Source organism: Corvus kubaryi, unplaced genomic scaffold (assembly GCF_017639235.1).
Source record: "Corvus kubaryi isolate FWS band 111438036 unplaced genomic scaffold, C.kubaryi_AGA036_p1.0 37398, whole genome shotgun sequence".
NCBI classification, from domain to species: domain Eukaryota; kingdom Metazoa; phylum Chordata; class Aves; order Passeriformes; family Corvidae; genus Corvus; species Corvus kubaryi.
The window spans coordinates 27,083,066-27,109,146 of record NW_024581137.1 but is presented as its reverse complement, the minus strand read 5'-3'; the positions used below and the strand labels follow the sequence as shown (position 1 = coordinate 27,109,146).

Genomic DNA, 26,081 nt, shown 5'->3' with positions numbered 1-26,081 from the left:
CACGCGTTGTTCGCCGCCCGGCTGCCGGCGGGCGCATGTTCCCGGTCGCGGTCGGCGTGCCGGCGGTGAGCGCGGGCGAGCATGGCCGCGCCCGGGTCGGAGAAGAGCAGCAAGAAGAAGACGGAGAAGAAGCTCGCCGCCCGCGAGGAGGCGAAGCTGCTCGCCTCCTTCATGGGCGTCATGAACGCCATGCGCAAGCAGGTACGGGAGGCGCTCGCCAGGGCCGGCGGCCCGCGGTGTCCGTGCTGCCCTGAGGGCAGGTCGCGCTCCCGCGCCGAGGGTCCCGTGGGTTTCCCGTCTCTTGGGCCCGACTGCGGGGAAAAACCACCGGACCCGGCACCGCCGGTGCCTCAGGGTCTCCGGAGCCGCACAGCGAGAGTGGCGAGTTCCGATCTCATTGGCGCCGGCGCCTTGTGGGTGCTGGAGGCAGAAGACACCGTGGATGTGTTTTTCCTTATCTGATAACGCCTTGCGCGTGGTAGGGCAGGAGTGAAGCTGTGATTGATGGATGGCCCAGTGTCTCCAGTTAGAGCATTCACGGAGCCCTTCTACAACCGAAGCCCGAGGGCAGTGGAAAGGCGCTGATGCTAGATTTTTGACCAGAAACTCTTCTCTGAACAAATTGACTGTGTACCCTGTGAACAGTGAAACTGCAGCGGGAGGAGAGGGATGAGTGGAACCATGGTTTGGTTTCACAGGTGGCGTTTCTTCTTGAATACCTGTGGCCATCGTAATTGGAAGCCAGTGACAGTGTAGGAGTTCGGTGGCTTCATCCGGCCTCAAGTTATGCAGTCTTGGGCTGATCAGCTTCCATAGTCAATAGTTCAATGAGTATGAAAGGTGACTCCTCTGTTTACCAATAGAACAAGAGGGGTAACCAAAATTGCAGTCATACCAAGTACATTTCGGTTGAGTTGTCCGAACTAAAATATTCATTTTTAATTATTTTTTTATAAAAAACATTGAATTAATGGTACAAGAGCAGAAGGATGATACATGTAACTCCTTGAATATGAAGAAATCTTTCTTCTCAGAGGAGGAGCTAGATTAATTGTGGAACTTTGGTTTGTTTAAAAACAGTGATGTGGAGCCATAGTTAAAGCTGACTCTGAAGCCACACCATGTAGGGGCTCCACACTTGGCTCTGTCATGTGTTGTATCTTCTAGGGTTTAGTTTGTTGTCCTCCAGTGTTAGTCTTGCCAGAGGCTCAGTCCAGCTTTTAATGCTGTCTGCACCAGCCGTCTGGGTCCTGACTTCACAAGTGTTGGTGTTGGTTGTGCTCTTTTCTAGCACTTCTGTTCTATCTGAACACTATCTGTTCTTCTCTCACTAGTAGACTGTCGGTTATGTTGTCTGCATAAACCATTTCACAAAACTAAGCTCTTATGTATGAAAAACGAAATTTTTTTCAGTGACTTCAGGTAGTAGAGTTAAGACTTAAAGCCTGTGATCTATGTTTTTTGTGTAGTCTTTTTTTCTGATCTAAAAGTGTAAACATATTCCAAGGTGTGGCTGAGTTAATGACTTGGTTCCTCAGTGTTTAGTTCATACCTCTGTTTTTGTTTAGAAGGAGATGCCAGATGCTGTTATGATTTGTAAGTAGATAAAGGAAATATTGCCCTCCCTTAGATGCATGTACAGTCCCTAGCACAGGGAACTCACAGTGTTTTCAGTGTAGTTGAGTGCCAGCTCTCACGTAGCTATGAGCCACTTCAAACGAGGAGTGAGAGGATCAGCATTAAGTGCTGTGAAATCTGTGTGCACTTCTGATTCCAATTCCAGCATCTGTGACGCCCAGGGAGGTGCAGCTCTGAGTTTTGCCTGGAAACTTCTTATCTGACCTCAGATGGTGGCTTTACATATCCCACGCAGTGCTGACTGGTCCAGAAATTTCTGCATATTTCATGAAACTTATGCTTCTTTTAGGAGCTGTTTGTAAGAGGAGCTCGAATATTACTGAGGGAGTAGGGGGAGGTGTGATTATACAGGATAAAATTGGAAAGTCAGCAGTAGCCAGAGGAAAATACACTAGTTTCAGCTCATTACTTGTGCTAAAGTTGTAAGAGGATTTGTAGTCGTCTCTTTCCTCTTGCACTTTAAGTCAAGAACTATGCTGTAGTTACAAAACCTGAATATGAGTTAAAATTTCCTGTGATGGCAATGTCAAGGTGCATGTGCAGCTCTAGATACTTAGCTCATTAGTTTAATCTGTAGGAATCTGGGCCGGTGGGAACATACACCTAATTTTAAGGAGGCTGCTTTTTGTGTGAACTGGGATCAAGAGGAAGCTTCCATGAGTATCGGATTTTAGGGTAAACTATGTCCTGCACTCAGGACAGGTAAGATGTTGGGGCCAAGTGTGTTTAGTGCATGGAGGACTTGTTGCTTTTCTCCAGCACTGATGACCCACATCCTTGTGGGCTTTCCTGAACTATTGGATGGCGTGTGCGTAAGTCCTTTGTTGCAATATTGCAGCTCAGTGGAGGTCAGCCAAGAATGAAGTCATTGGGAATGAAGCTGGGATAGAGCTGCAAGGTGTTGCTGAACCTGTTATTTGGAAGGTGAAGTGCCCTGCAGAAGCTCACGCTTGGGTGTGTCCTTTGGTTAACACCAGTCACCTGTTGCATCATGGAGGTGACCCAGTGACAACAGTGGGTCCTTCTGGAAAGAAGTTCAGGAATCCTCAGAAGACCATTAGTTGAAATGGAACCGTCACACCCAGAAACATCCCAGGGAAAGAAGTTAAAATGATGGTCTGTTTTGGGTGGCAAATGCACCCACAGAGGCCTTAGAACATCTGAGGTGTTTCAATTGCTGAGCTGAGGCATTAAATGTATCTTAGAAATGCAGTGTGGAGCTCAAGCAACAGTTGCACATCTTGGCAAAGCTTGGCCGTAGGATTTTATGGTATCTTGTACTGCTAGTTTCCAATGCTTGTTTTGAAACAGAAGTGTCAGAAATTTCAGCTTTTAAAGGATTTCCTCTGAAACTTTTCTGGAATGGTCTCTTTTTTGTTGCTGTTTCAATCCAAAATGGTTTAAAACTACAAAGGGAGCTGTATGTCACCTCCATCTAACTTCCACTTAGATAATATTTTTGAAAGTATTATTTATATTTTGTCCAATATGTGCTTCTGAGTGTCCTGTATAAAAATAAAAACAGGCATGTTTGAAGGAATTGTAAATGTGGATTATCAGCCCTAGATAATATTGTCTACATGTGGAAAAATGTCACAGTTCTAAGCAACTATCTATTTCCCACAGTAGTAATGTTCTTTTCTGGGGCTGGCCTTGGCATAGGTGTTTTGGAAAGCAGTTCCATGAACTTAAGGTAGTTGCCAAAAATTCTTTCTTTTTTTTTAATAGATAGTTATAATTAACTGTAGTATGATATGCATTTATTTCACTCAAAATGTTCTTAGAAAATATAGCATTTCAGGACCTATTCAAATCGTGTGTTTTTACCCAAATCCCTCCTGACAACTTTTATAAGTTCTGTTGCTTTCCCTTCTCCTTCTAGAGCATGACAGCTCACATGTAGGGGAGAAACTGTATGCCTACCTATAAACAGCAAACAAATGAGAAATAAATTATATTTTGTTTGGAAGCTAGTTGCTCATCAGGTATGACCAGTCAAACCCTTCCATGGAAGTGGTATTTTTTGATACATTTTCTTCAAAATGTTCCATTGAATGCTTTGAACTCATTCATCACTTTGGCTCCAGCTGGGAAATGGGATGGCAGTCTTCAGGTAGGAGGTTCCTGTGGATTTTTTATTTTAAATCAGCAGCAGAGTAGAGGAGAGCCACTGATAGATGAAAGCAGTGCAATATAAATGCAGCCCCTGCTAGATGCTGCAGAGCCTACATTTTTGTAGGCTGATATAAAAGCTACAGGAAATACTTTAATCAGAGTTCATGTTACTCATGACCATCCTGTACAAATTCATGGGTAAACTGATGTTTGCTAGTTCTCCAGGCTACTGAACTTCGACTTTCAGAAAATCTTTTTATCACATAATGCTCTTGAGTTGTGCGTGTTACAAAAAGCAGTGAGTTTCCATAAGCTGTTTTTAAGGAAATATTGTGGAAATATTTTCAAAAATGCTGATTTTTGTCTTTTTTTTTTTTCCCCTTTGATTCAGAAAACTCTGTGTGATGTCATTCTTATGGTTCAAGAAAGAAAGATCCCGGCTCACCGTGTTGTGCTTGCTTCAGCCAGTCATTTTTTTAACTTGATGTTTACTAGTAAGTCTTCTGAAAATTGATTGATTTTAAACTTTCATGGTGATATCCTGTTATAGTTGTCTCTGTCAACCTGTTTTTCTTATGAAAGTGATTAATTTGAGGGATAAGTATAGGTGACTATTTCTCATTTTGTGTCCTTTGTTCATTCATCTCTGTTCACCCCTCCCCTCATTTTCCCTTTAACTCTCTCTTGGGCAAGTCAAGTGATACTTGATATGTAAGCTCTCTAAATAACTGGGGCCTATACACTGTATTAGAGTTTATCTCCCTTCCTTAACCTGAAAATTGGGAATTTTTTTCTCCCATTACAGAATTTGTCTGCCCCGTTGTTTCCCACCGTCGGGCACTTTTGCATATAAATTGGGCTTTCAGAGGTTAGGGACATGGTTTAGTGGTTGGAGTTGATGGTCTTAGAGATCTTTTCCAACCTTAGTGTGATTACCTTAATTCTGTGATTCTGTAATTCTTTCATTATGCTCTCCTTAGAAATCAGGTACCTTTTGTATTTTTTGTATTCCTTACCCATGAATTGTAAAATTACTGTAAAATCAAAGTTGAGTGGAAGTAAAATAACCATTCATTCCAGTGGTCAATGGTGGTAACCATCTGTGGGCAAACCTAGTGCTGTGTCTGGATGTGGGGAGCTGTCTCCATTGTTGTTAGCATGAATGTGGAAATGGCTTTTGACAGTGGTAATGCTAACACAGCATTCTGGCTGCAGTCAATGACATCTAGGACATTTTCTACTTAACACACTTTATCATAATTTAGATAATACAAGGATGTACACACACCAGTTATCTTGTTTGTTCCACTGACTCCTTTGCTGACTTCTATTAGCAATCCTAGGAAAACAGCAATCAACTCTGAGCAGTTTTTTAGCAGGTTACCACTTTGTATAATTGTTTTATTTTCTACTATTTGCGAAATGTACAATAACTAGAGTGGCTTGTTGATTAAAAGTTTGTCTTTTAATCTGTTTGCAGCAAATATGATTGAATCAAAGTCCTTTGAAGTGGAGCTAAAAGATGCAGAGCCTGACATTATTGAACAGCTTGTGGAGTTTGCTTATACTGCAAGGTAGTTTTGTTATTTAAAGCTCATGCTTTTTCTAGTAAGCCTGCCAATTATAAATGATAAAATCTTAAAATAATACTTTTGTGATTCATCAGTTTTATTACCATTTCAACTCTCTCCTTTGTTTAAAACCTGATGTGACTACACCTTCTATCCTTCTTCCCTCTTCCTTTTTATTTAATCAATAGGAAGCCCCACAGACTAAGGAGAAGGGTATTTGCCTCCGGCAAGCAATTCAAAGCACTTCAAGCTTTTGACTTCAATTTTAGAGTCAAATGATATTTGCCATGGTTCTGTAATTCAGGTCCTTATTGATGTCAGCAGGGTCTCTCTTTGTGGCCATGGTAGCTATGGCACAGAACCATTTCCAGGAGTTATGCCTTCATCTCAAAGCAGGCAGGTTGGATAACTCTTCTGCGAACAGTTTGCCCCCTATCTCAGGTAGTCCTTGTATTTGGGAGTTCTTATGATTTTTTTTTTTCTTCCACCCCCTGCAGACAGAGCTCTTGCAGATGGCTAGGATTATAAACAGTACTTAATCAGCTTTAATCCGACCTATGGATAGCAGGCCTTTCATCTAATGGGATTAACTCTCATTAGGGAGGCTTTCTCCTTTCTTTTGAGAGGAATCTTCTTGTGTAGTCCATCAGTGGCAAGAGACAGTCAGTGTCAACAGCCCACCCCAGCCACCCAGGGTTGCCTGCCCTGATACCCAAGCCCTAGACTGTGGCTTCCATAGCTTCTCTTGAAGCGCTGCCAAACTGGTTGTTCTGCTTATGCACTCTGGGCAAATCAGCCAGACCAGTCCTGACAGAGTTCAGACAGGTTTTGCTGATGTCTGTTTGGGTGTTGAAAATGGTCATTAAAAAAGGTTCTGGGTTTGGTTTTGTTTTTTTCTTTGGTGAAAGTGGTTAATCACACAACTCATAGCAATAGTGTAGGACTGCAGAGGACTTGTGTTAAAGGCTTATTCTTCAGATCCCAGCACTGGTTATTCTTTGCCCTGCCTGGGTAAAGTAGAGCAAACAAAAGCAGTTTGGAAAGATCATGAAGGATGTGTCCTTAGACTGGATGTGAAAGATTCTTGGGTAAATAGCAGGGAAATAATTTTGCCATTTACGTGAGGCTGTGTAAGTTGCTTTTTTTGTTGCAGCAACTTAGGTCATTTCAGTGATGCTAATTTTACACCTTCTGTTTTGCAGAATCTCGGTTAACAGCAATAATGTCCAGTCTTTACTAGACGCAGCAAACCAGTATCAGATTGAACCCGTGAAAAAAATGTGTGTAGACTTTTTAAAAGAACAAGTTGATGCTTCCAATTGTCTTGGTAAGAGAAATAGACTTAAATTTACTGTTTATTTTTTAGCTTGCTGTTCCTGAAAAATAGATAGTATTGTCTATTTACAGATAGACAGTTAATGTTTGGCTAAATCCAGGCATGTAAAAATAATTTTTCTCTGAGTCTGAACTGTTGCCATTTGCCACAGGGTCTACTTACTGTACAAGGTCTCATCCAACTTGGCAGGACACTGGGGCTTCTTGTTTGTTAGAGAACTGCGTGTGTTTAGTAAGGCGGAGCTTTCAGTTGTTTCTGTACTTGCAGACAGAATTTGACATACTTGTAACTTTGACAAAACTAGCATTTCTTTTACAAGTATAAACAGAATAAGTTTAGGCTACTTTTGGTTTTACTTACTTTTCATTTTGACTGAAAACAATGAATGTCATCTGGGCAGGTTTGATAGCATGTTCTGTAGCTCTAATGTGAACTCAGTGTTACAGAAAAGGTAAACAACAAGTAGAACTAAATATTTCTTTATGCTTAAGATTTGGTGCACTTCATATAATCAGAAATTTAAGAGAAACTTTTTTTAGTATGTTGGGTAATTCTCCTAGGAACATCTCAATCATATTACAGATGTTTATAGTAGCAACAGAAATGTTTTGCAGAGTATCTGAATTACAGTGACTCAACTGATACTTCAGTGCAGTACAGCTGAGGCTCTGAAATAACTGCTGGAAGAAAGGCATTACCTACTAAGGAAAATGCCACTTAGGCTTGTTTTGAGGCGTATTTCTGCCCTGTGGCTTTTGTTAGGTGGAAAATTAATTATGGTCTCTAACACTTGCATACTTTGTTTCTAATTTATTGTGAAAAGAGAGATAAAGATTAAAACAATCTTTCCTTAAGGTATTGTTTTTAAATTGAAACATGTTTTGTGCAGGCTCATAGGCAAGTACACAGTTCATTTTAAAAAAAAGTATTTGAAAGAAACCATGGCTTAATTTGAATCTTGAAATTTTGTCAAGAGGTCGTACATGTGGATTTTATCTTTCTAGTTTGTGTTTTACTACTCTGAGCAGCTCCAGGTAATTGCAACCCATATGTTAGTGAGTTGTTCCTACCCCACTTGCCATTTCCTCTGTGGCATGGTGAGAGGTTGCTGCTGAAAAGCTCTGTGCTTACATGGTTTTTAATGGCAAAGTTGGCAATGGTGCTGCTAAGCTGCTCTTTCTGTTTATACCTTTATGGCAACCTTCTGTCCTTCCAGCAACATCAACTTGACTTTGTGTTGGTCTGCAGCTGACTATGCTACATGTATAGAAAAGTCCCAGTTCACCATGACTCTTGAAGGAAACTGGGCTTGGTTGGTGACTGATGCTGCATGAGCAGGTCAGGAGGGGTTGTAAAATGTGGATCCAGTTTCTCAAGCTGTTCTGGTTAGATGTGGTTATTGTGGCGTGGCTCAGACTTGGTTAAAGTACTGTTGTCTGCTTTGTAATTGGGAAAGAAACAGTGAGGAAATAGTGCTGGAGAGATAGTTAATACAGCAAGTGTTGCAAGTCTGGCTCTCCAGTTAGTTCAGTAGGAATAGGGATCAGCAGTTCGTCCCTATCTTTGCCTTGAATTGCAGATGAGTTATGATAGCATGTGTTTTAATGGGGGGAAAGAAAAAGCATTGTAATAAATATTAAACTGGGGTTGCAACTATCACTGAAATTACAGTAATTGTATTCTATTTTAATATATTAAAGGTAATTTTAGTTCAAGTTTAGAAGGATTTTTTTCTTTATTTTCCTTCATAGGCATAAGTGTGCTAGCAGAATGCCTGGACTGCCCAGAACTGAAAGCCACTGCAGATGACTTCATCCATCAGCATTTCACTGAGGTTTACAAGACAGATGAGTTTCTTCAGCTTGATGTTAAGCGTGTGACACATCTCCTGAACCAAGATACATTGACAGTGAGGGCAGAAGATCAGGTGAGATCCCTGTTTTGTAGCAGCTAAAAGCATTGAACTTAACTATCTTCTTTTAATCAAGAACTGGCTTCAAGCATTCAAGTATCTCACTTCTGATGTTCCTAGAGGATATGATGCACATAGTGCTTGCTAAATTGTGGAAAAAAAGTGCATCCTAACTTGGTCAAAACTAAATATTAATAAATACTCACATTTCAAGTGTGGTTTATATTTGTGTTATTGCAGCAAAGTAGGAAGAAAGAACTCACAGAGGGAGTAAGCAGCACAGTTTCCTTTGGCAAGATAGCTATAGGGCTTCTGATTTGATAGTACATGAGCTAAAGTGTTTGTTTCATAGTGGTTGCTTCTAGATTGGGATTTATGTGCTTTTGGTGAAAGTGGACCACCTCAAAGTGGTGAGCAAACTGCACCTTAATGGATGCACATTTCTACCTGAGTATGGCCTAGCCCATTCCAGAGAGCTGTTTTCTGATGGAAACGTATGCATACACAAGCCTGGGGAATTGAGGAACTTGGAAGTAAGATGAGTAAAACACTGAAAGCTCGATGCATTGGCAGTGGTGGATTGATGGAAGACCCTTATTTAGGGACTGGACATAAAAAAAGTTTAGGTGGCTGAAAGGAGCCTGGAGTTCCACTCAATTAAAATTTATAACCTGTGGTAGAAATTACATCCGCAGCCGTCCCATTTGGAATGCTTGATTCAGCTTACAGCACAACCCTGAATGATTGTTTGCCAGCTTGTTCTTCCTACTGCAGGAAAACAGGAAGCGTATAGGTGTCTGCACTGCAGCCCAGACAGGTGGTTGTAGGCTGATTGTAGCAGTTGAGTGGTACTTGTAGGTTCTTAGTCAAAGCTGTTGAAAACAACCTGAAGTCTTACTTTTGTAGCTCTGCTGTTCTGGTGCAGAACTAAATTAATTAAATTAGGTAATTTAAGTTTGTTTGGGTATGGCATCGTTCATACCTTTAAAGTGCAACAGAGGGATGTTGTAGCTGAGATGGTATGTATATCCTCTTGGAAACTGATGTTTTTCTGACTGTGTAGTTTCCATTGACACTGACCTCCAACAGGCAGAACAATTGATTTGAAGCATTAAGATTTAGTTATTTGTCTTACCATATGGTGATGTAACTTACGAAAATAAGAATTAGTAAGAGTGGGGGATAAAAACAGGTGATTGAATGTGGTAGTTGACTTGTTGCAGGTATAAATGAGTAATGTCTTGCTGAGTGGTGGGAAGAGTTCAGATCACAGGGTCACATTCCCAGAGCTGGAAGTGTTGTCTGGCCAGAGTGACATTTTAAGATTTACATTCCTGAAGTTCTGTTGGTAAGGTAGGATGGCATGCTTTAACCTGGCAGCAGTGGTAGAAGTGTTATGTATTTGGCGTGGCATCATTAAAATTCCTTTAGGAAACTGGTAATGTGCAGTATGAAACTACAGAAGTTTGACAGTTGTTCTTCAGGAATCTTATTTCTCAGGAGTACCTCATGAAAGTTGACATTATACTCTAACTTTTGTTTTGGTGTGGAGCGTAGTTACATTTAGCAAAAAGAGAAGGTAGCTTTAAGTCCTGTCTGTCCTATACAATGCTCCTGTTCAAGTCATTCTGTTGAATTTCCTTAGCTGATGAAATTGAGCCTTTAATCATTGTTTTCTTTGCTCTGGTAATTTTGCAGGATTGCAGCTGGAGTGGTCTAGTAGTTCCACTTCCATGAAGTGTCTTTCTGTGTCGTATCTCAGTCACTCACTACCAGTCATTGTGACCGGTTCAGCTACAGGTGTAGGCACTGGTTGTGCTATTGCTTACAACGAGGTTGTCCTGCCACTTCAGAGCCAGTGCTACTAGATAAGCTTGCTGGGTCTGAGAGCTGCATGGCAGTATCAGAGTACATATGTAATCCTGTATTTTTTTTTTCATTTCTTCCTGACCCAGGAGACAATTATAAATAGAGCAGATTTCTTGATTATCTTCCCTGTTCTGCCTTCCCTGACCCCTAAGAAAACCCCTTATCTTTTCCTGTGAGGAGGGAAAAAAGAGGAGACTGTAAATTGACAGTAGTTTGCAGATAAAAACTTTGATATAAATGGTCCCCTAAGACACAACAATAGCAATGTATTTGGATACCCAACATGATGATTTGGCAAGAGAACCAGTTTATCACCTTAGGAGACTATATCAAGTAGAAGTTATTTCATTTCTGTGAAAGCATTGCTGATGTTATGGCATAGAACTTGGAGAGTATTAGATTTAACCTGGTAAGGGAGTTACCCACATAAATGTGAATTGCAGATTCATGCTTTCCATTTGGAGGGGAAAAAGTTAAATAGCAGAAGTGTGGGGCTTTTGAAGTTTGTAGATGAGATTTATTCAGTGGTTGTTCATTTGTTTTACTTCTTGTCTGAGCATTGTCTTTTTCAGGGCTTGGTTGACTTTTCTTGCAGGGGGGGATTCTGGGGTTTTTTTTTTGAAAGATGGCAACGGGCTCCCCACATACTAAAATGTTAGTATAGATTAACCTCCAGCAGGCATTAGAATCAATTTATGGCATTATGGTTCTGTTACTTGTCTTGCTGTGTGGTGATGTACCTTATTCCTTTCTCTCCTTGTCTCTTGTTTAAGGTTTATGATGCAGCAGTCAGATGGCTGAAGTATGATGAGCCAAATCGCCAGCCGTACATGGTTGATATTCTTGCTAAAGTCCGATTTCCTCTAATATCAAAGAACTTCTTAAGTAAAACAGTTCAGGCTGAACCACTTATTCAGGATAACCCAGAATGCCTTAAAATGGTGATCAGTAAGTTGACCTCTAGCTGAAATCTTTATGATGTTCTGTATAATTAAAAAAATGCTTTGGAATTTTTGAAAATTGTTTGCTTTAAAATGCTCTGACATTTTCACATTAAATCCATCTGTGTTCCCTCTAGGATGCTGTTTAGTTGAAGTTGGATTAGCAGATTATTATGTAAATAAAATATAGCTTATGTAACAGTGTGACTTTCATTTGTTTTCTCCTAGCAAGTGACATGAACTCCCTGAGAAGTTACGGAATGGAGATTTTGTCAATGACTCATTAGAGTAATTGAAAGTTAGTCTGACCTTGCGACAGGCTCATAACTTCAATGTCGTTCATGTTCGTATGTGCATTAATAAAAGAAATATGTCAAAATTTTGAATATTTTAAAGCTTCCCTAAGCAAATTAGAATGTTAGGTGTATGTTTTACTCTTTTTTTTCTCTAATGTATACTGACCATTGATCCTACAATGATTGCTCCTACATTTGCATTCTCAGGGTGCAGATGAAATAGGAAACAAGCTTCCTTTTTGTTTTTAGACATCGTTTGTAAAATTCTATCATGTAAGAAAGAAAAGCAATTTCAGTAGCAGTTAACTAGTTGGCTTCAATGTAGTGTAGATCTAAAAATCAGTACAGAACTGTTTTCCTTCAGACTTAATGAGCAGGATTCAAATTAACCTATATGTTGGTAAGTATTTGCTGACATTTGACATCACAGTCATACTTCCTGTGTGGCACGGAGTTGGGTGCACTGTATAGGAAATAAGGATTTTTGTCTGGCTTTAGTGGTTTGTAGTGTCACTGATATTTTTGCACTCTTTGAATGTTTTCTTGTAGGTTTGCTTCCTTTTTCTGTTTCAATGCAACAATCTTAATTGCTTGTTAATATTGGATAAATGAGCTGATCGATCCATTGGTACATAACATGAGTCTGTATCTGTCCTGTTTTCACATGGAGCAGCCAGTTTGAAATAGGGTGTAATCTGGATGTATGCTCCCACCCTCACATGCTGCTGTGCATTCTTCCATTTTGAATCAAAGCTGTATAGGTGTAACGTAGAAACTTGGTTTTCCTCTTTTCCCTCCCTTCCATCTCTTCCCCATCCCTGCCTCTGAAACATCCCTATCCATGTATGAGCACTGGATCTGCAACAGTTGTTGTCTTCCTTGCAGGTGGGATGCGATACCACCTCCTTTCCCCAGAAGACCGAGAAGAGTTAGTGGAAGGTACCCGGCCAAGAAGAAAAAAACATGATTATCGCATTGCTTTGTTTGGAGGCTCTCAGCCCCAGTCCTGCAGATATTTTAATCCCAAGGTAATCGTTACCTCAGAATGCATTAAGATTCACTGTTTGTAATCTTACCTGTTTTCTTTGCTGATGATACTAAGACATCATGATCTACAAAATGGTATTAGGAAGGAAGTATTCCCTCCCTCCTGGGTATGCAATTGGAAGAATATGGTTAACTAAGTATTTTCAAGTCTGTGTACCTAGATGTAATACTTCATTTTGAATAGAATGATTGTGTTTGTTTCTTAGCGATATTAGATACAGAGTGCTGATCAATCTGTCTGAGTTGAGAATTGATTGGTATGTGCATTCCACAGCTGCAAATAAACAAAAGGTCACTAAGACATCAAGCAGTTGGTTAGGAATATATGAAAGTCTGTATGCATGTGCATGCGTTTAGGTGTTTAGAGATTAACTCAAAGCAGGTTTTTTTTAGCCCATGTTAAGTTACTGGCTAGATGTTAGTGTAGAACCCAGGTTTTAGAGGGGTTTTTTTAGTGCATTTATTATAAATATGCAACCACTTCTAAATCCCAATGGTTCACAGCTTTGTTTGTTCGTAAGAGTATATGAGGAAAAGAATGGGGAGCCAAGTATTACATAAGTGGAAAAGAGTGAGTTTCTACAACAAAAAACTTAGAGATGGTCAGTGTGGGGCAAGCAGATTCTGCCTGAAATTTATTCCCATGTTTCTTGAATAAAATCAAGCCACAGGAATGGTGTATATTTCAGCTATGCAGACTAAATGGTTTAGAAGCATCAACTGCATGCAGAAGGATTACCCATACCCTGTTTTACCCGACAAGCACATACAGTAATACAGAACAAATTTGCTACGTAAAAATCAGGGCTCTCTTATGTTATGAGATCCCATGCATGTAATATTTTGTTGAAGAAATTCTGGTTCTAACTCAGCATATTAAATGCTTGCTAAAATTTCAAACAGTTTTGTGTGCTGTGTGAACTTTATAGTCAATGTGAGCTCTGTCAAATCTAATTCTGAATGAATGAGCCTTTGGGATATGTTTTGAACTTTTCTTTCACATTTTCTTTTGTAAGATAAAATTCAAGCCACCTTCTCTGAGTACCACTCAAGTCTGGGGGGGAAAAACCCCAAACCTACCAGCTTTGCTGACTTAGAGAGACACTTGATATGTATTCCTATTGGGAATTCAAAATTCTTAACTAACGACTGCCTTTTTCCTTTATACACATAGCCAGATAAGCAGCACTTCAACTGGGGATGAGGAGGTGAGGGGTACAGAGCAGATAACTCTGTCCTTTCCAAGGTCTGAGTTTGGGAAGCCTCTGATCAGGGCATTCATAACTTTTCAAACAGCTGTATGGTTTTGGCAAAGAAATCTGTTTTGTAGACAATATGTAGTATCTGTGAAAGTCTACATAAAGCATAGGATAAAAGAGCTTTACCTTTCATAGACTACTTGTCCGGGCATAACACCAAAAAATAACTGTATTTGGAAGAAACTTTGCAGAATTGCCTCTTGATCAAGACTTACGGCCTTGCATGTGGAGTAAGGAGTGGGGGAAGAATGGGGCACAGAAGGAAAATTTTAAAAGTGGGTAATTGGAGATCTTTATTCTAACAAGCATGTGTTCCTTCAATGTTTTCCTCGTGCTTATATGCATTCTTGGGTACTCTTAGCTAGCCTGTCATATGTCTTGTTGAACAGCTTTTACTTAATTTCCAACTCTAAGCTATTTAAAGGTCCTTTTGTGGATGTTTTGCTTGAGTATCTGATTTTAATCTTTAAACTGTGACAATAGCTTATTAAATGCAACAAACCAAGCATCCAGAACCCCTGCTGAATTACCATTTAACTCACTTTAATTGATCTCGTCAAAAGATGATGGGAGGGTCACAGAACAGAGAATTAAGCTCGTGTATGTACTTTTGCAAGGTTAGGATCTTGGGAGAGAATTGAAATTTTGCTTTTTGTCTGTTGGACTGATTGAATAGTGACCTAGTCCCTCACTTCTGATTTTAATTAAAATCAGTAATTTAATTAAATTCTGACATGTCACATAAAGAAACAGTTCAAAACAAAGGTTATGTTTTTCCTGAAAATATTTTCTTGGTTGCAGTATGAGTTTCCGTAGTTCTTATATGATAAAATTAGTGCAAAAATTTAATGTTCACTGATGCCTTTGCACACAAAATTAGTCTCTAATGCTGATATTCATTTCCTTGTTGTCAAAAGGGTTCTTTAAGTAAGACTGGATTAGATACTGTGTATATTGTTTGTTGAGAATGTTAGCAGTATTACTTTAAGACTATATTTGCTATCTTTGTTGCATTGTAACTGGTATTTCTATTGATGCATGTACTTCATCAAGAGAGCAAAATGATGCAACAGGACAGATGCAGACGGGCATAACACTTGTGGAGCAGTCTGGCACTAATCTGAGTAGACATATGTGATTTCAGAATACTACTAGAAATCCTAGATGTTCTATTAACAGTTGTGGGGAGCATTTTCTTGTTGAATTTTCCACAGACTATTTAAAAAAAAAAAAATCTTTTTTTTCCCTAGGTTGGGAATAAAATACTTGTTGTTTTGTTTTATGAATTCTCAATACATAATTTATACATGATTGAGATTTTGTCACCAATATGGTTATTCCTTTGAAATTGATATCTCCAGTGGCCAGAAATGGTTGGAAGTTTTAAATTCTCAGCAGTGCAAAATTCAACAATGGCAAATAAAAAGTAACAGATGCCTGGCAATGCTGTTTCTTGATGATTAAGGGAACCAGCATACCTTTCATGAGGAGATAGAGCTGTAGTCAATAAGCTATTAGTGGGGAGGTTATCCACAGTGGGCATGTCCGCTGGTTTTTATGACAAACTTGGAAGAGGGATCAACTGAAAATGAGAAAAAGTCTTAAATAAAAAAGGTACTCTTTCCCAGGGCCCATAATTGTGTGTGCCATTCTTGTCACAGGGTCTTGAGGCTCTCAGGAGTTCATGTAGTTTTAATAAATTCAATAAATTGATGAAAGAGAAAAAGGTATAGCTTTTGCCTCTGGTGTCCTGCATTGCAATTTGATGAAAACAGCGATCAGCAGGGAAAGAGTCACCATGTATTTATCTTGGTCCATCTTTCCCTACTCAGTCCCCCAGAATTGAGACTTGCACTGCCCAGGGCTGTGTGGATCTTGACTGTGGTGTAAAGCAGCATTTCTGCATAATTCCCAGAAGTGTTAAATTCAAAAATTGAAATCAATTCTGTGCGGTACAGACTAACACCGAAGAGCATTGCAAGAGGATGACCTAAATTGCCTCCTGCTGAAAGAGGAGGATACTGCTGAGTATACTCAAGTTATGGCTTTTCATTTGATAAAGGTATGAATTAAATGGATACATGAACAGAAGCCATAAAAGTGGGTCAGGTCACAGCCCTTTGTAACAGTAAAGGAACACAACAGGATATTTTGTAAAATTGCCAGAAGTTTGAGCTAGAAAGTATGTTGATCTTACACAATGCACTGAGACATTTTCTTAAGATTTATGCAGCTATTTATTTTGCCATGCTGTAGTATGGCTTTCCTTTCTAGGATGCCCCAGGACCTGTTTCTCACCATAAAGGGCCACATGCAGCTGACAGCTCTTCTTGATATGGGGGATGCTACAAGAAAAGATTGTAAGATGTTCTGGACTATAACATGCTCTGCCTCTCTTTCTTTGAACCCCCATGTAGGAGTCGCTGTTCTTCCTCATTGACCAAGGTGTTTGAAGTATGTCCTTGCTAAGAAAATGTAATGATGTAACGTCTTGTGTGAACCATTACAGTGAAGGTCATTCAGCAGGTTGAGGTAGACCTTCTTGAGGTGGCACAGATAACAGTTAAGGTCCCATACTTTCCTGTTCAGTATAGGATGCAAACTATGCTCATGGAATATGTGAGATGCTATTACTCAAGAAGTGTTTCTTGTGCTGTATGCTATCCTGGTCTGCCATCAGTTGTTGAGTTTGGTGTTTTTAAGGCTTTGGGCATTACTGCTCATATTTGATACTTGTTGATTTTGCCAATCTATGCAAAATCAGTTTCTAGGCAACATGACTGCAGTATTTGTGATGGAGCATTACTCTATTTCTCATGCTATCAACTGTGGATAGCTATAGAACATTTGTGTTTTGTAAATTCTGTAAATAAGCTTCTAGCTGTCATGGTAATAAAGTATGTATCAGAGCTTTTTTACTGAGTTGCTTGTCAATTTGGATATTATCTTCTTTTTCCATTGTCTTCGTTTGGTGCATTCTGTATTTTATTATTTTTTAGAAAGAATCTGTTACTATATGTAAGATGTCTTTTTCCATTGCTATAAAAGAAAATGCAATCCTACTTTATTGATTACATGCATTGTTTCTAACATGATAGCAGCAGGAGGTCAATTCTGTTGGAAAAAAACACCAAAACTGTTTTTCAGGGAAGCTGTACTGGGTGCACACAGGGAATGAGGAAATAGAAATTCATAATGTCATGGTTCATTGCAGCTAACTATGTCTGTGTCTAAGAGAATTTTTCAAGAGTACGCCTGAGGAGTATTCTTCAATAAACAGTGTTCATGTTTGTTTTGAAAAGGAACTTAAAACTGACCATATCTAAATCTCTATGAAAAGCTCTGTTTGAAAAACACTCACTGTGCAGGTAAGTGTTATAATCTATTAGACATTACTTGTTCTTTGTAATGCAGGATTACAGCTGGACAGACATCCGATGTCCCTTTGAAAAGCGCAGGGATGCAGCTTGTGTCTTCTGGGACAACGTAGTTTATATTTTGGGTGGTTCCCAGCTCTTCCCTATAAAGCGAATGGACTGCTACAATGTGGTGAAGGATAGCTGGTATTCCAAGCTAGGACCTCCAACACCTCGAGATAGCCTTGCAGCCTGTGCTGCTGAGGGCAAAATTTATACATCTGGTGGTTCAGAAGTGGGTAAGACACTAAAAATCTTTAAAACAAACAAAAAAGCACAAAGAAAGATAGCTGGAAATTTTTCTGGTTTTTGCATGATTTTGTTGACAAGAAACTGCACGTTGCCATGTTAGACTAATGAGTTTATTTTCCCATATTTAGGATTTTATCCCACTTTGCCCAGTCCAACAACCTATTTCTGTTGTGTTTTGAAAATGGTTTCACTGATTGAAATGAATAATGTTTACATTAACTGGAGTGAAAAGTACACTGCAGCTCTTAAAAAGTTAAAAGATGATCTTTAAGGTCCCTTCCAACCCAAACCATTCTATGATGGTGTGATTCAATGAAATATATTTTGGGAGTCCCACTCTTACCTTTCTTCTATAAATCCACAGAATTCAGTGTAGTTTAACATTTTCTGGAATGTGTGACCAGAATAGCTGCATTTAGACAACAGCCTTCCTTTTATACAGCATATATTGGGTATATATATAATGAGGTCTTTTAAAGGGGGGGAAAAAGGTGGAAAAGAAATCTTTTACAGCTACTGCTTTTGGTGGTGAAATTGTACTTGGTCCTGTAAAGGAATTTGTCCAATTTTTCTGTCAAATGACAGAAGTTATCTTCTGTTATTTTGTTATTCTATTGGTTTGCTTCCACAAATGGAGAAATGATACATCCTTTAGATGTTATTATTCAACATAGTAAAGAAAAAAATAAAAGGCAGTTGAGATTTTTTTCTCTCGAAAAAAAACCCTGGAAAGTGACTTATGCTGTGGTGTTACCAAGAACATTTTATTTTGTCTAAACCTGATACATCATCAACAACCCAAAAGTTGGAATGTAAGCATGCTATAGCCATAAAAATAACTATGTGAAAAAAGCTGTGTTCTGGGGAATAAAAATAAATGGAAAAAAAATCATAGAAGGAAGATCCTTTTGAGGTCTGCCTTGCTGCAGAGGGAGGTGGACAGAGGAAAAGATGGTTATGATCTGTGCTTAATATTGATAAGTCACTTAATGGGAAGTTGTAACATTTAGGCTGTTATCTGACCTCTAAAATATTTTAAGAGGTCTAGTGTAGCAGCAGAATAAGCAGTTCCCAGCTGCCACCTCGTGTGGTGAATGTGAAATAGCACCTTTCCCATTACTTGAAATAGGCTTTAACTAAGGCTACATTAGGAAACTTGGAACACTACAACATCTTATAAATCTTCGCAGTTTCCCATGTTTCAGTTCATGGGGAATAACAATACAAACTTTTGATTGTACAGTACATTTTCTAATTCATGGTAAATAGTTAATACAGCTATACTTGAAATTTTAATTTAGCAGTTTTTGTAGAAATACACCCTCACATTACTGCACAGTTTCACTTTGCTTTCCATAAATATTATTCAAGACAGAATAGTAAAAGCTAAACATTAATAATGGAGTTTATTTTGCCTGTACTTTTTCTTCAGAACTCAGTGCACACTAAAAGTTTGGAAAGGTCTGTCTCTTCTGAATCTAGTATTTTCTAATTTGAAGCAGGCCATTATGTTGAAAGCATTAATCTGAAAAAATGCTGCAGTGTGTTTAGCTCTAAAGAAATCTAAAAATTTTATGTTTTTTCCATCAATTGAAGAGGTTGGATTACTGTGCCAGTCCATTACAGAAAACACGGCTCATTTCCCCTTCTTGAATTGATGGGAGTCCTGTTTTATTTGCAATAACTAGCAGAGTTTGGAAGCTGAACATACCAGATTCTTCCACTCTTGTTTTGGTGCAGGAGGAATACTTAATGTTATACTGAGAATGGAAGCTTCTATATGTTTAAAAAAAAAAAAAAAAAAAGGTCTGCTGAATTTTCCATGGATGGGAATTTCTACAACTTGAAAGCAATAAGAATGTCTATTTGCATCAAAGAAAATGTCTACTTACATCAAAGAAAAAAATATCCCACTCTATACAGTTTTTGGTGATACTGAGAATGATAGGGTGTGAACAAATGCACACTTTATAGGAGTCTATAGGAATAATTTTGGGTCTGGAAACAGCATTGTTTTGAAGGTTCAAATCCTCAGCTGGTAGTAAGTGCTGCTGGTGTGACATGCTTAATTTTTAGACGTAGAGAGCCAAGGTAAAACAGGCACAAGAAAAGGCACCTTTAACTGTTCTAGGTGAATATCTCTTTTGAAACAAAGGGAAGAAGCATCTGGTTCTTTTCTGATAAAGTTGTATTCAACCTTCTCTGCCTTGGCTATGATTTGGTCACTTACCTGAGCACGAGTTTTGAGCCCCCATCTGTATTCATTAGAAAAATCACTTTTGATTTCAGTAATAGTTTTCTGGGCTTTTGAGGGAAGAGTACACAGACCAGAAAATAAGTATCTGCCAGTCCTCAGGAAGAAAGTAAATGCGGGAGAGGTAGCTGCTTTGTGGTTGCTAATAATTCAGGAGTCTGTTTGACAGAAGCTATCAAATTCCTAAGGCAACAAGTATTCTGGGTATTGGGCAAGTCACATTGCTGAGAGGTAAAGGACTCATGAACCTGTAGTAAGTTTACAAAGCTGGTTTCATCCTCACATCTGAAGTTCACTATATTTCAAAGTAGTAAGAGTAGCATGAGCTGATGACAATGGGATGGGTAATTTATATACATCTCTGTTTAGGATTTATTCCCCTCCAAGAAAAAAAATTCCTTATTTTTTTTCTTGTTGTTTTTAAACACAAATAGCAGTTTCATAAACTTCCTTGCATATTTTGGAACAAAAGGGTCAAAATAATTACAAGTATGTGCTTTCTGAATAATCCCAAGTTTAAATCTGGTTAGTTCTACTTTTGGAGGTGGGAAAGCAGCTTTCCCTTTTCCACTAACAAACAAAGCATCAATTTGATAATTGCTGTTAGACTCTTCTCTTGAAAGACAACCATAAAGATTAATGCCACTTTGGTGGGTTTCTATTCTTTTTAAGGCAATTCTGCACTGTATTTATTTGAATGCTATGACACGAGAACAGAGAGCTGGCACACAAAGCCCAGCATGCTGACTCAGCGATGCAGCCATGGAATGGTGGAGGCGAATGGGCTCATTTATGTATGCGGAGGGAGCCTGGGAAACAATGTTTCCGGAAGAGTCCTGAATTCCTGTGAAGTTTATGACCCAGCCACAGAAACGTAAGTGTTGTTTTCACTCAGGTTGTTTTTAGTCACTTGTGTCTTTGCTAGCTCTGTAAATGACTGAAGTACAAGTGACTACAGGAAAAACTCTGGTCAGGAATTTTTCCTGAGTTAGCAGTAAGAAATCAGTTATTTGCAGTTCTACTTGAAAAATGTTTTTTCTTAAGCAGCTTTCTTCACTATTTCATTTTCCTAATGATAGGTTTTATTTACATATTTTATAGTTACTTTTTACAAATTAGATGGTGATTTGTCCTTTTCTGTTTGGCTTATTTTCCCCAGGTGGACTGAACTGTGTCCAATGATTGAAGCCAGGAAGAATCATGGGCTGGTGTTTGTAAAGGACAAAATATTTGCTGTGGGTGGACAAAATAGTTTAGGTACTTTAATTCTATTTATTCTCTAGCTGGTCACACAAGGTTTCATGGGGCTTTTTTCCCTTTTGGAAGGAATTCATTCTACTCTGCTCAACTGAAAAGCCTCGAGCAGCACCATCAAATATGTCCTGTTGTTGTCACATTGGTGTTGACTTCTTCCTTTCACCTCCCCACTTAACTGTATCTTATTTTTCAAATTCTTGTACTAATGGCAGTACTGTCAAGTTCAGAAATGCGCCCCTACTGTAGCCCATCTCTGAAGCAGTTAATATGGCTAAATCAGGCATCTGAGAAAAGAGATATTTCTTCTTTTAGTTATTAATGTGTTTTGAGAGATTTTAGCATTCTTTTGAGAGACAGGTAAATCTGTAGCCACTATTTTAGGAACTTGAGTCTAAAGACTTAAAGCTACTCTGATATTGTAAAATGGTAAAAATGTGAGACCTCTTTTGACTGCTCTAGCTTTGAAATATGATTTACTGTCATGGACAGGTCAATTATGATCTGCCTGTCTCCTTGTCTTTAAAACTAGAAGAATAATACTTTATAAGAAGAATTGAATTTTAATTGCACAGGGTTTCTGAAATGCTTTTCAAAATGGAAAATTCTCATCTATGAGGTTTTTTAATCACTGTTTATGGTAAGTGGAATACTTGACTTCAGATTAATGTTATTTTAGAATATAGCTTGATTTTTAATTGGCTATTGAAACTATTCCATCGTGATTGATCCCTGATGCAAAAATAATACATTATTGCACAAACATTTTATCAATTCATAATCTGCCATCTTGCAAAATGGAAGTGTATTCACTGAATGCTCCTCTCAGAAGTGTTAAGAATTGTTCTTACTGCAATAAAATGAGGAAGAGTTATGTCTGGGGTGAAAAACATTTATTAACATGATAGAGAGATTTCTTAATCACTCAGATCTAATAATTCAGGACTGGAGGTGAAAACTGAGTTAAATAGGGACAGCAGGATGTTTGTAGCTATTGTCAAATGTAATTACTGACATATTTCCTGAAGAAGCAAATCTTAGTCACAAAATCTACTCTTCTCTAATAACTTTTGGTTCCTTTGGCCCTTTTCAAAGGGACTTAGGCTTTTACACTTCAGTGATTTTAGTATCATCATGAAGAGAGACCTCCTCTATCAGTAAATGGCCAGTTTTGGTAAAGGTACCCATGAGCCCTCTAGAATGAAATGCCCTTGCTGTAGGGAATTTTCAGGTAATTCCTGAGTTTTAGTCACTAGCCCCAAATCCATCAGAAATTCAGCATCAAAAGTTCTTCTGTCCATGAAGTAACATGTTGGAATCTCTAGAAAGCATCTAGTGTGAATTTATTAGAATACATCTTACTATCTTCTTTTTACTTTTCTCTCATTTTGTATTTATACAAGGGTAAACTACTAGTTTAGAAACTGGGGTGTATTTTCAGATTTGCTTTTTTAATTGTAGGGTTTTTGAAACCTTGAAAATAAAGACTTAAGTTTGCATGCTCTAGTGCAGTCCACACAGTACAGCATAATAAGCAGTTATCTATCTCATTGCTTTGTAGGTGGCCTTGATAATGTAGAATATTACGATATCAAGATGAATGAATGGAAGATGGTGTCTCCAATGCCATGGAAAGGTGTAACAGTGAAGTGTGCTGCGGTGGGATCTGTAGTCTATGTCCTGGCTGGTTTTCAGGGTGTTGGTCGCTTAGGGCACATTCTCGAATATAACACTGAAACAGACAAGTGGATAGCGAACTCCAAAGTCCGTGCTTTCCCAGTGACAAGTTGTTTAATCTGTGTTGTAGACACTTGTGGGGCAAATGAAGAAACTCTAGAGATCTGAAGACCTGTAGGACATGCCGAGGCATTCTTCAAGGACTTGGGAAAAGATGGTTATTGGTGCTTTGCTTCCATGTTTTACTGAATCATGTTACATTTAATAACAGGGGAAAAAAATAAGATGCAGTCTTTCAATTTGTATATACAGCATATTGTATAATGTGGATTTTGTCATGCCCATTTTCTTGTCTGTTTTAAAGAGATGGGGATGTGTTTTGAGAATCCACTTAGCTAGGTGGTATTACATGGCATCTTCCTTTAAAAGGACTGGGGGTGTGGCCTTGTCAAACATAGACCCAATCCAAATATTTAGAATGCCTTTAAAGCATTTGATGAAGAAAAGATTTCTGGTTAAATGGCATTTTACCAAGATCAGTTGCAGAGACACTTCATTTAAGAAAGGTGAGTAAATACAGCTTGGCTCATGAGAAAGAGGAACAACAATTTTTTCTCCTTCATACCTACCTGCAGAAATCTTACTACGATAAAATGAAGATATTTTCTCAGGAAAGACCAAGGACTGCTGTCTAATAAAGATTCCCAATGTTTCTACAGCTCTCTAGATCATGATAGCTCCTCTTCCAGTGAGTTTCTTCCATCATTTGCATGACTGCATATCCATTTTTTAAGGTTAGAGAGGCCATACATAGAGATTAGAGAAACACTGTGATGGTCTCTTTGACATTTCGTGGAGTTTTCACAGGAAGACTTCTTGACTTTATTATTTTTTATTACACTGAGGTAGGGAATGGTGGGGGAAGTTGACAAGAGTTGTGCACTATAATTAGCAAGTTGGAAACTTGGAAAGAATTTTCAATCTTATCTTCCCAGGCATCAGACTGTACATACTGCAGATGCCAAACCATTAGCAAAGATGGGAACAGGAATGAGAAAAGCAGAGTCAATACAACAGATACATTGATTTTCTTCTTGAAAATGACTGTTTTTAAAATGGCATGAACCAAGTCATTAAAGATACTTTACAGAAGTCTTCAGAAGTTGCGCATGGTTATTCATCTCTGGTTTAGAAGCACAGAGTTCTGTAAATGCTTCCAGCCCACATGATGGTAAATTTCTTCATCCAGCCTCTCAAGCTCTGGGTGTCATCGGCATCATGTACCTCTTCCCAGTTCTGGAAAACGATACAAATCATGTCTGTCCTGCTCCCATGCTGGTTTATTCATAGCTTCATCATAGTTTTGTCACCTCTCCTCTAACTTGCTGATTTTTTCAGGTCTGTTTCTATGAAACTAGTGAGTTAACTTCAGAAGTTGGTGCTTGCCTGCCTCTACCTCGCTGGTGCTGTGGATGTTTAGTCTGTTTTAGTTCTGAAGTTCCTTCAGCTTCTCCTAAGTAGTGTAAATCCTGGTTTTTAAAGTCAGTGCTGCTTTGTAGACTTGCTCCTCGTTTCCTTCCTCACCCTGACAACTCTGCCTGTACAGACAGGACTAGATGCACTCACGGCCTCCATTGTGGTTCCTGCAACTCCGTTCTTTATTCAGCAGTAAGTGAAGGGCGTGCGACTTTTTTTTCTGTTCTCCCTTGCCTTTTCACTTCTCCTAGCCACGAAACGTGTCCTTGATTCCGAACTGCTGGAATCCTGGAGGGAACTGTGTGCTTTTCAGAGTGGGCCGGCTCATTTATGTTTTGCACCCGCTTTTTAACCCGCGGCGCCCTGTTGTTCTGACGGGTGAATCGTTCCCGGGGCGCCTGGGCGGCTGCAGCGCGGGCCGGACGCGCTCGTCCTTCGACTCCTGCGGGGCTACGGCCGCTCCGGGGCCAGGCGCCGCAAGGGGCATCCCCGCAGCCCGGCTACGCGCACCCCCGGCCCACGGTGCCCCCAGCGCGGTGGGCGGGCGGCTCCCGGACCCGGCCCGGTGCCCGTCCCGGCCGCTGCCGGCAGGAGCTCCGGAGCAGAGCGGGTCTCGGCCGGGGCTGTCGGCGGCAGCCTCTGGTTCGGCACTCGCAGGGTTGCGCTCGGGCGAAGGGACTGCGGGATGGGCCACGAGGCCGTGGGAAAGCAGCTCGGGGATCTTTGCTGCCCGGAGCAACGTGCGAGCAGCTGAGCGTTGTGGTGGTGAAGGCTGTTTCCATTCTCGCTGGCTTGGGTATTCGGGAGCTTGGGGAAGGCGAGGGACTAGACGGGAAGCCGAGGGCTGTAGTTACTTGTCTTTATTCCTGCTCAAAGAGAGCTGGCGTTTGCCAATTCATTTGGGGTATTTACACCTCTGAAGTTCTGTAATGAATCCTTTGCATCTCCGACTGTAAATGTTTTAGGACAATGTACCAAGGTCCGTGTCTTTGTAACTTTGTATAGAGGGCGGTTGGAAGTATGAATCTATGAATCTGTTCTCTTGGAGGTTTTTGACTATTCCTGTCCTTGCAGGCTTGTCAGATGTCTCTCCAGAAGAACTGCATCTGGAGTACTATGACAGCAAACAATATAATTGGGAAATGTGTAAGTGGTTCAAAAATGCTGACTGATGGGGACAGTCTTAGGGATAAGACTTGTTACCAATCTTCAGGTGGCAACTCTTGATTCATTTATCTCCCAGCTCTAGGAGATGATCAAAATGCCAAAATATCCTTCAATTTCTGTACACCAAAGAGAATGCCAAAATCGCAGCTGGTCTATATGGCCTACTGTAAAATCATGCTTTTGCCCAAGATCTCTGGCTCAAACTGTCTGATCTTGGTCTTTATGTAAAGACATAAAAACATCATATAAGGGCAGTAGTAAGAGTATTTAAAGGAATCTTTTATCAATAACAAAAATTTCATCTTTTCACCTTGAAGTGGAAGGAAAGCAAAATTCCTCTGTCGGTTTAGTGAAGTGCCTTTTCTAATTCTAAATATCTTCTTTTGGTTCAGTTGACAGACCACTCTTCTTTTTTTTTTTTCTTTTTTTTTAAAGTCTTCCCCAATAATAAAAATACGCTTTTTTTGCTCTCTCATTTCAGATAGATGCTGTCAAAGAGTTAGCAGAACAATGGGAAAATTGGCTGATTCAGTGGAAAGCTTTAATTGTAGTAGCAAAAGCAGCCTTGGTAAGTGCTCACGAATGGCAACATGTCTCTGTG

The 26,081-nt window shown here is 39.5% G+C and overlaps 2 protein-coding genes across 2 annotated transcripts in view; both read left to right on the top strand.

Moving 5' to 3' along the window:
• Positions 1-23,989, top strand: KLHL7 (kelch like family member 7). The gene is made up of 11 exons (XM_042042828.1): positions 1-201; positions 4,145-4,247; positions 5,234-5,327; positions 6,527-6,651; positions 8,412-8,587; positions 11,215-11,389; positions 12,564-12,706; positions 17,399-17,639; positions 20,579-20,780; positions 21,066-21,163; positions 22,722-23,989. The coding sequence occupies exons 1-11, from the start codon at positions 82-84 to the stop codon at positions 23,003-23,005; spliced, it is 1,761 nt and encodes a 586-aa protein (XP_041898762.1). The 5' UTR covers positions 1-81; the 3' UTR covers positions 23,006-23,989.
• Positions 23,990-24,115: 126 nt separating this feature from the next.
• Positions 24,116-26,081, top strand: part of LOC121672043 — a 17,406-nt gene continuing 15,440 nt past the window's right edge. Inside the window, exons 1-4 of the mRNA XM_042044467.1 lie at positions 24,116-24,154; positions 24,565-25,078; positions 25,388-25,459; positions 25,962-26,052. Of these exons, the coding sequence (XP_041900401.1) occupies positions 24,116-24,154; positions 24,565-25,078; positions 25,388-25,459; positions 25,962-26,052 (716 nt within the window). The remainder of the gene's footprint in view (positions 24,155-24,564; positions 25,079-25,387; positions 25,460-25,961; positions 26,053-26,081) is intronic.

Excerpts from the sequence above, each read along its gene's own strand:
- KLHL7 (XM_042042828.1), top strand. The coding sequence starts at position 82 with ATGGCCGCGCCCGGGTCGGAGAAGAGCAGCAAGAAGAAGACGGAGAAG. Across the intron at positions 8,588-11,214 it reads CAGTGAGGGCAGAAGATCAG|GTTTATGATGCAGCAGTCAG; the intron begins GTGAGATCCCTG and ends CTCTTGTTTAAG. Across the intron at positions 11,390-12,563 it reads ATGCCTTAAAATGGTGATCA|GTGGGATGCGATACCACCTC; the intron begins GTAAGTTGACCT and ends TCTTCCTTGCAG.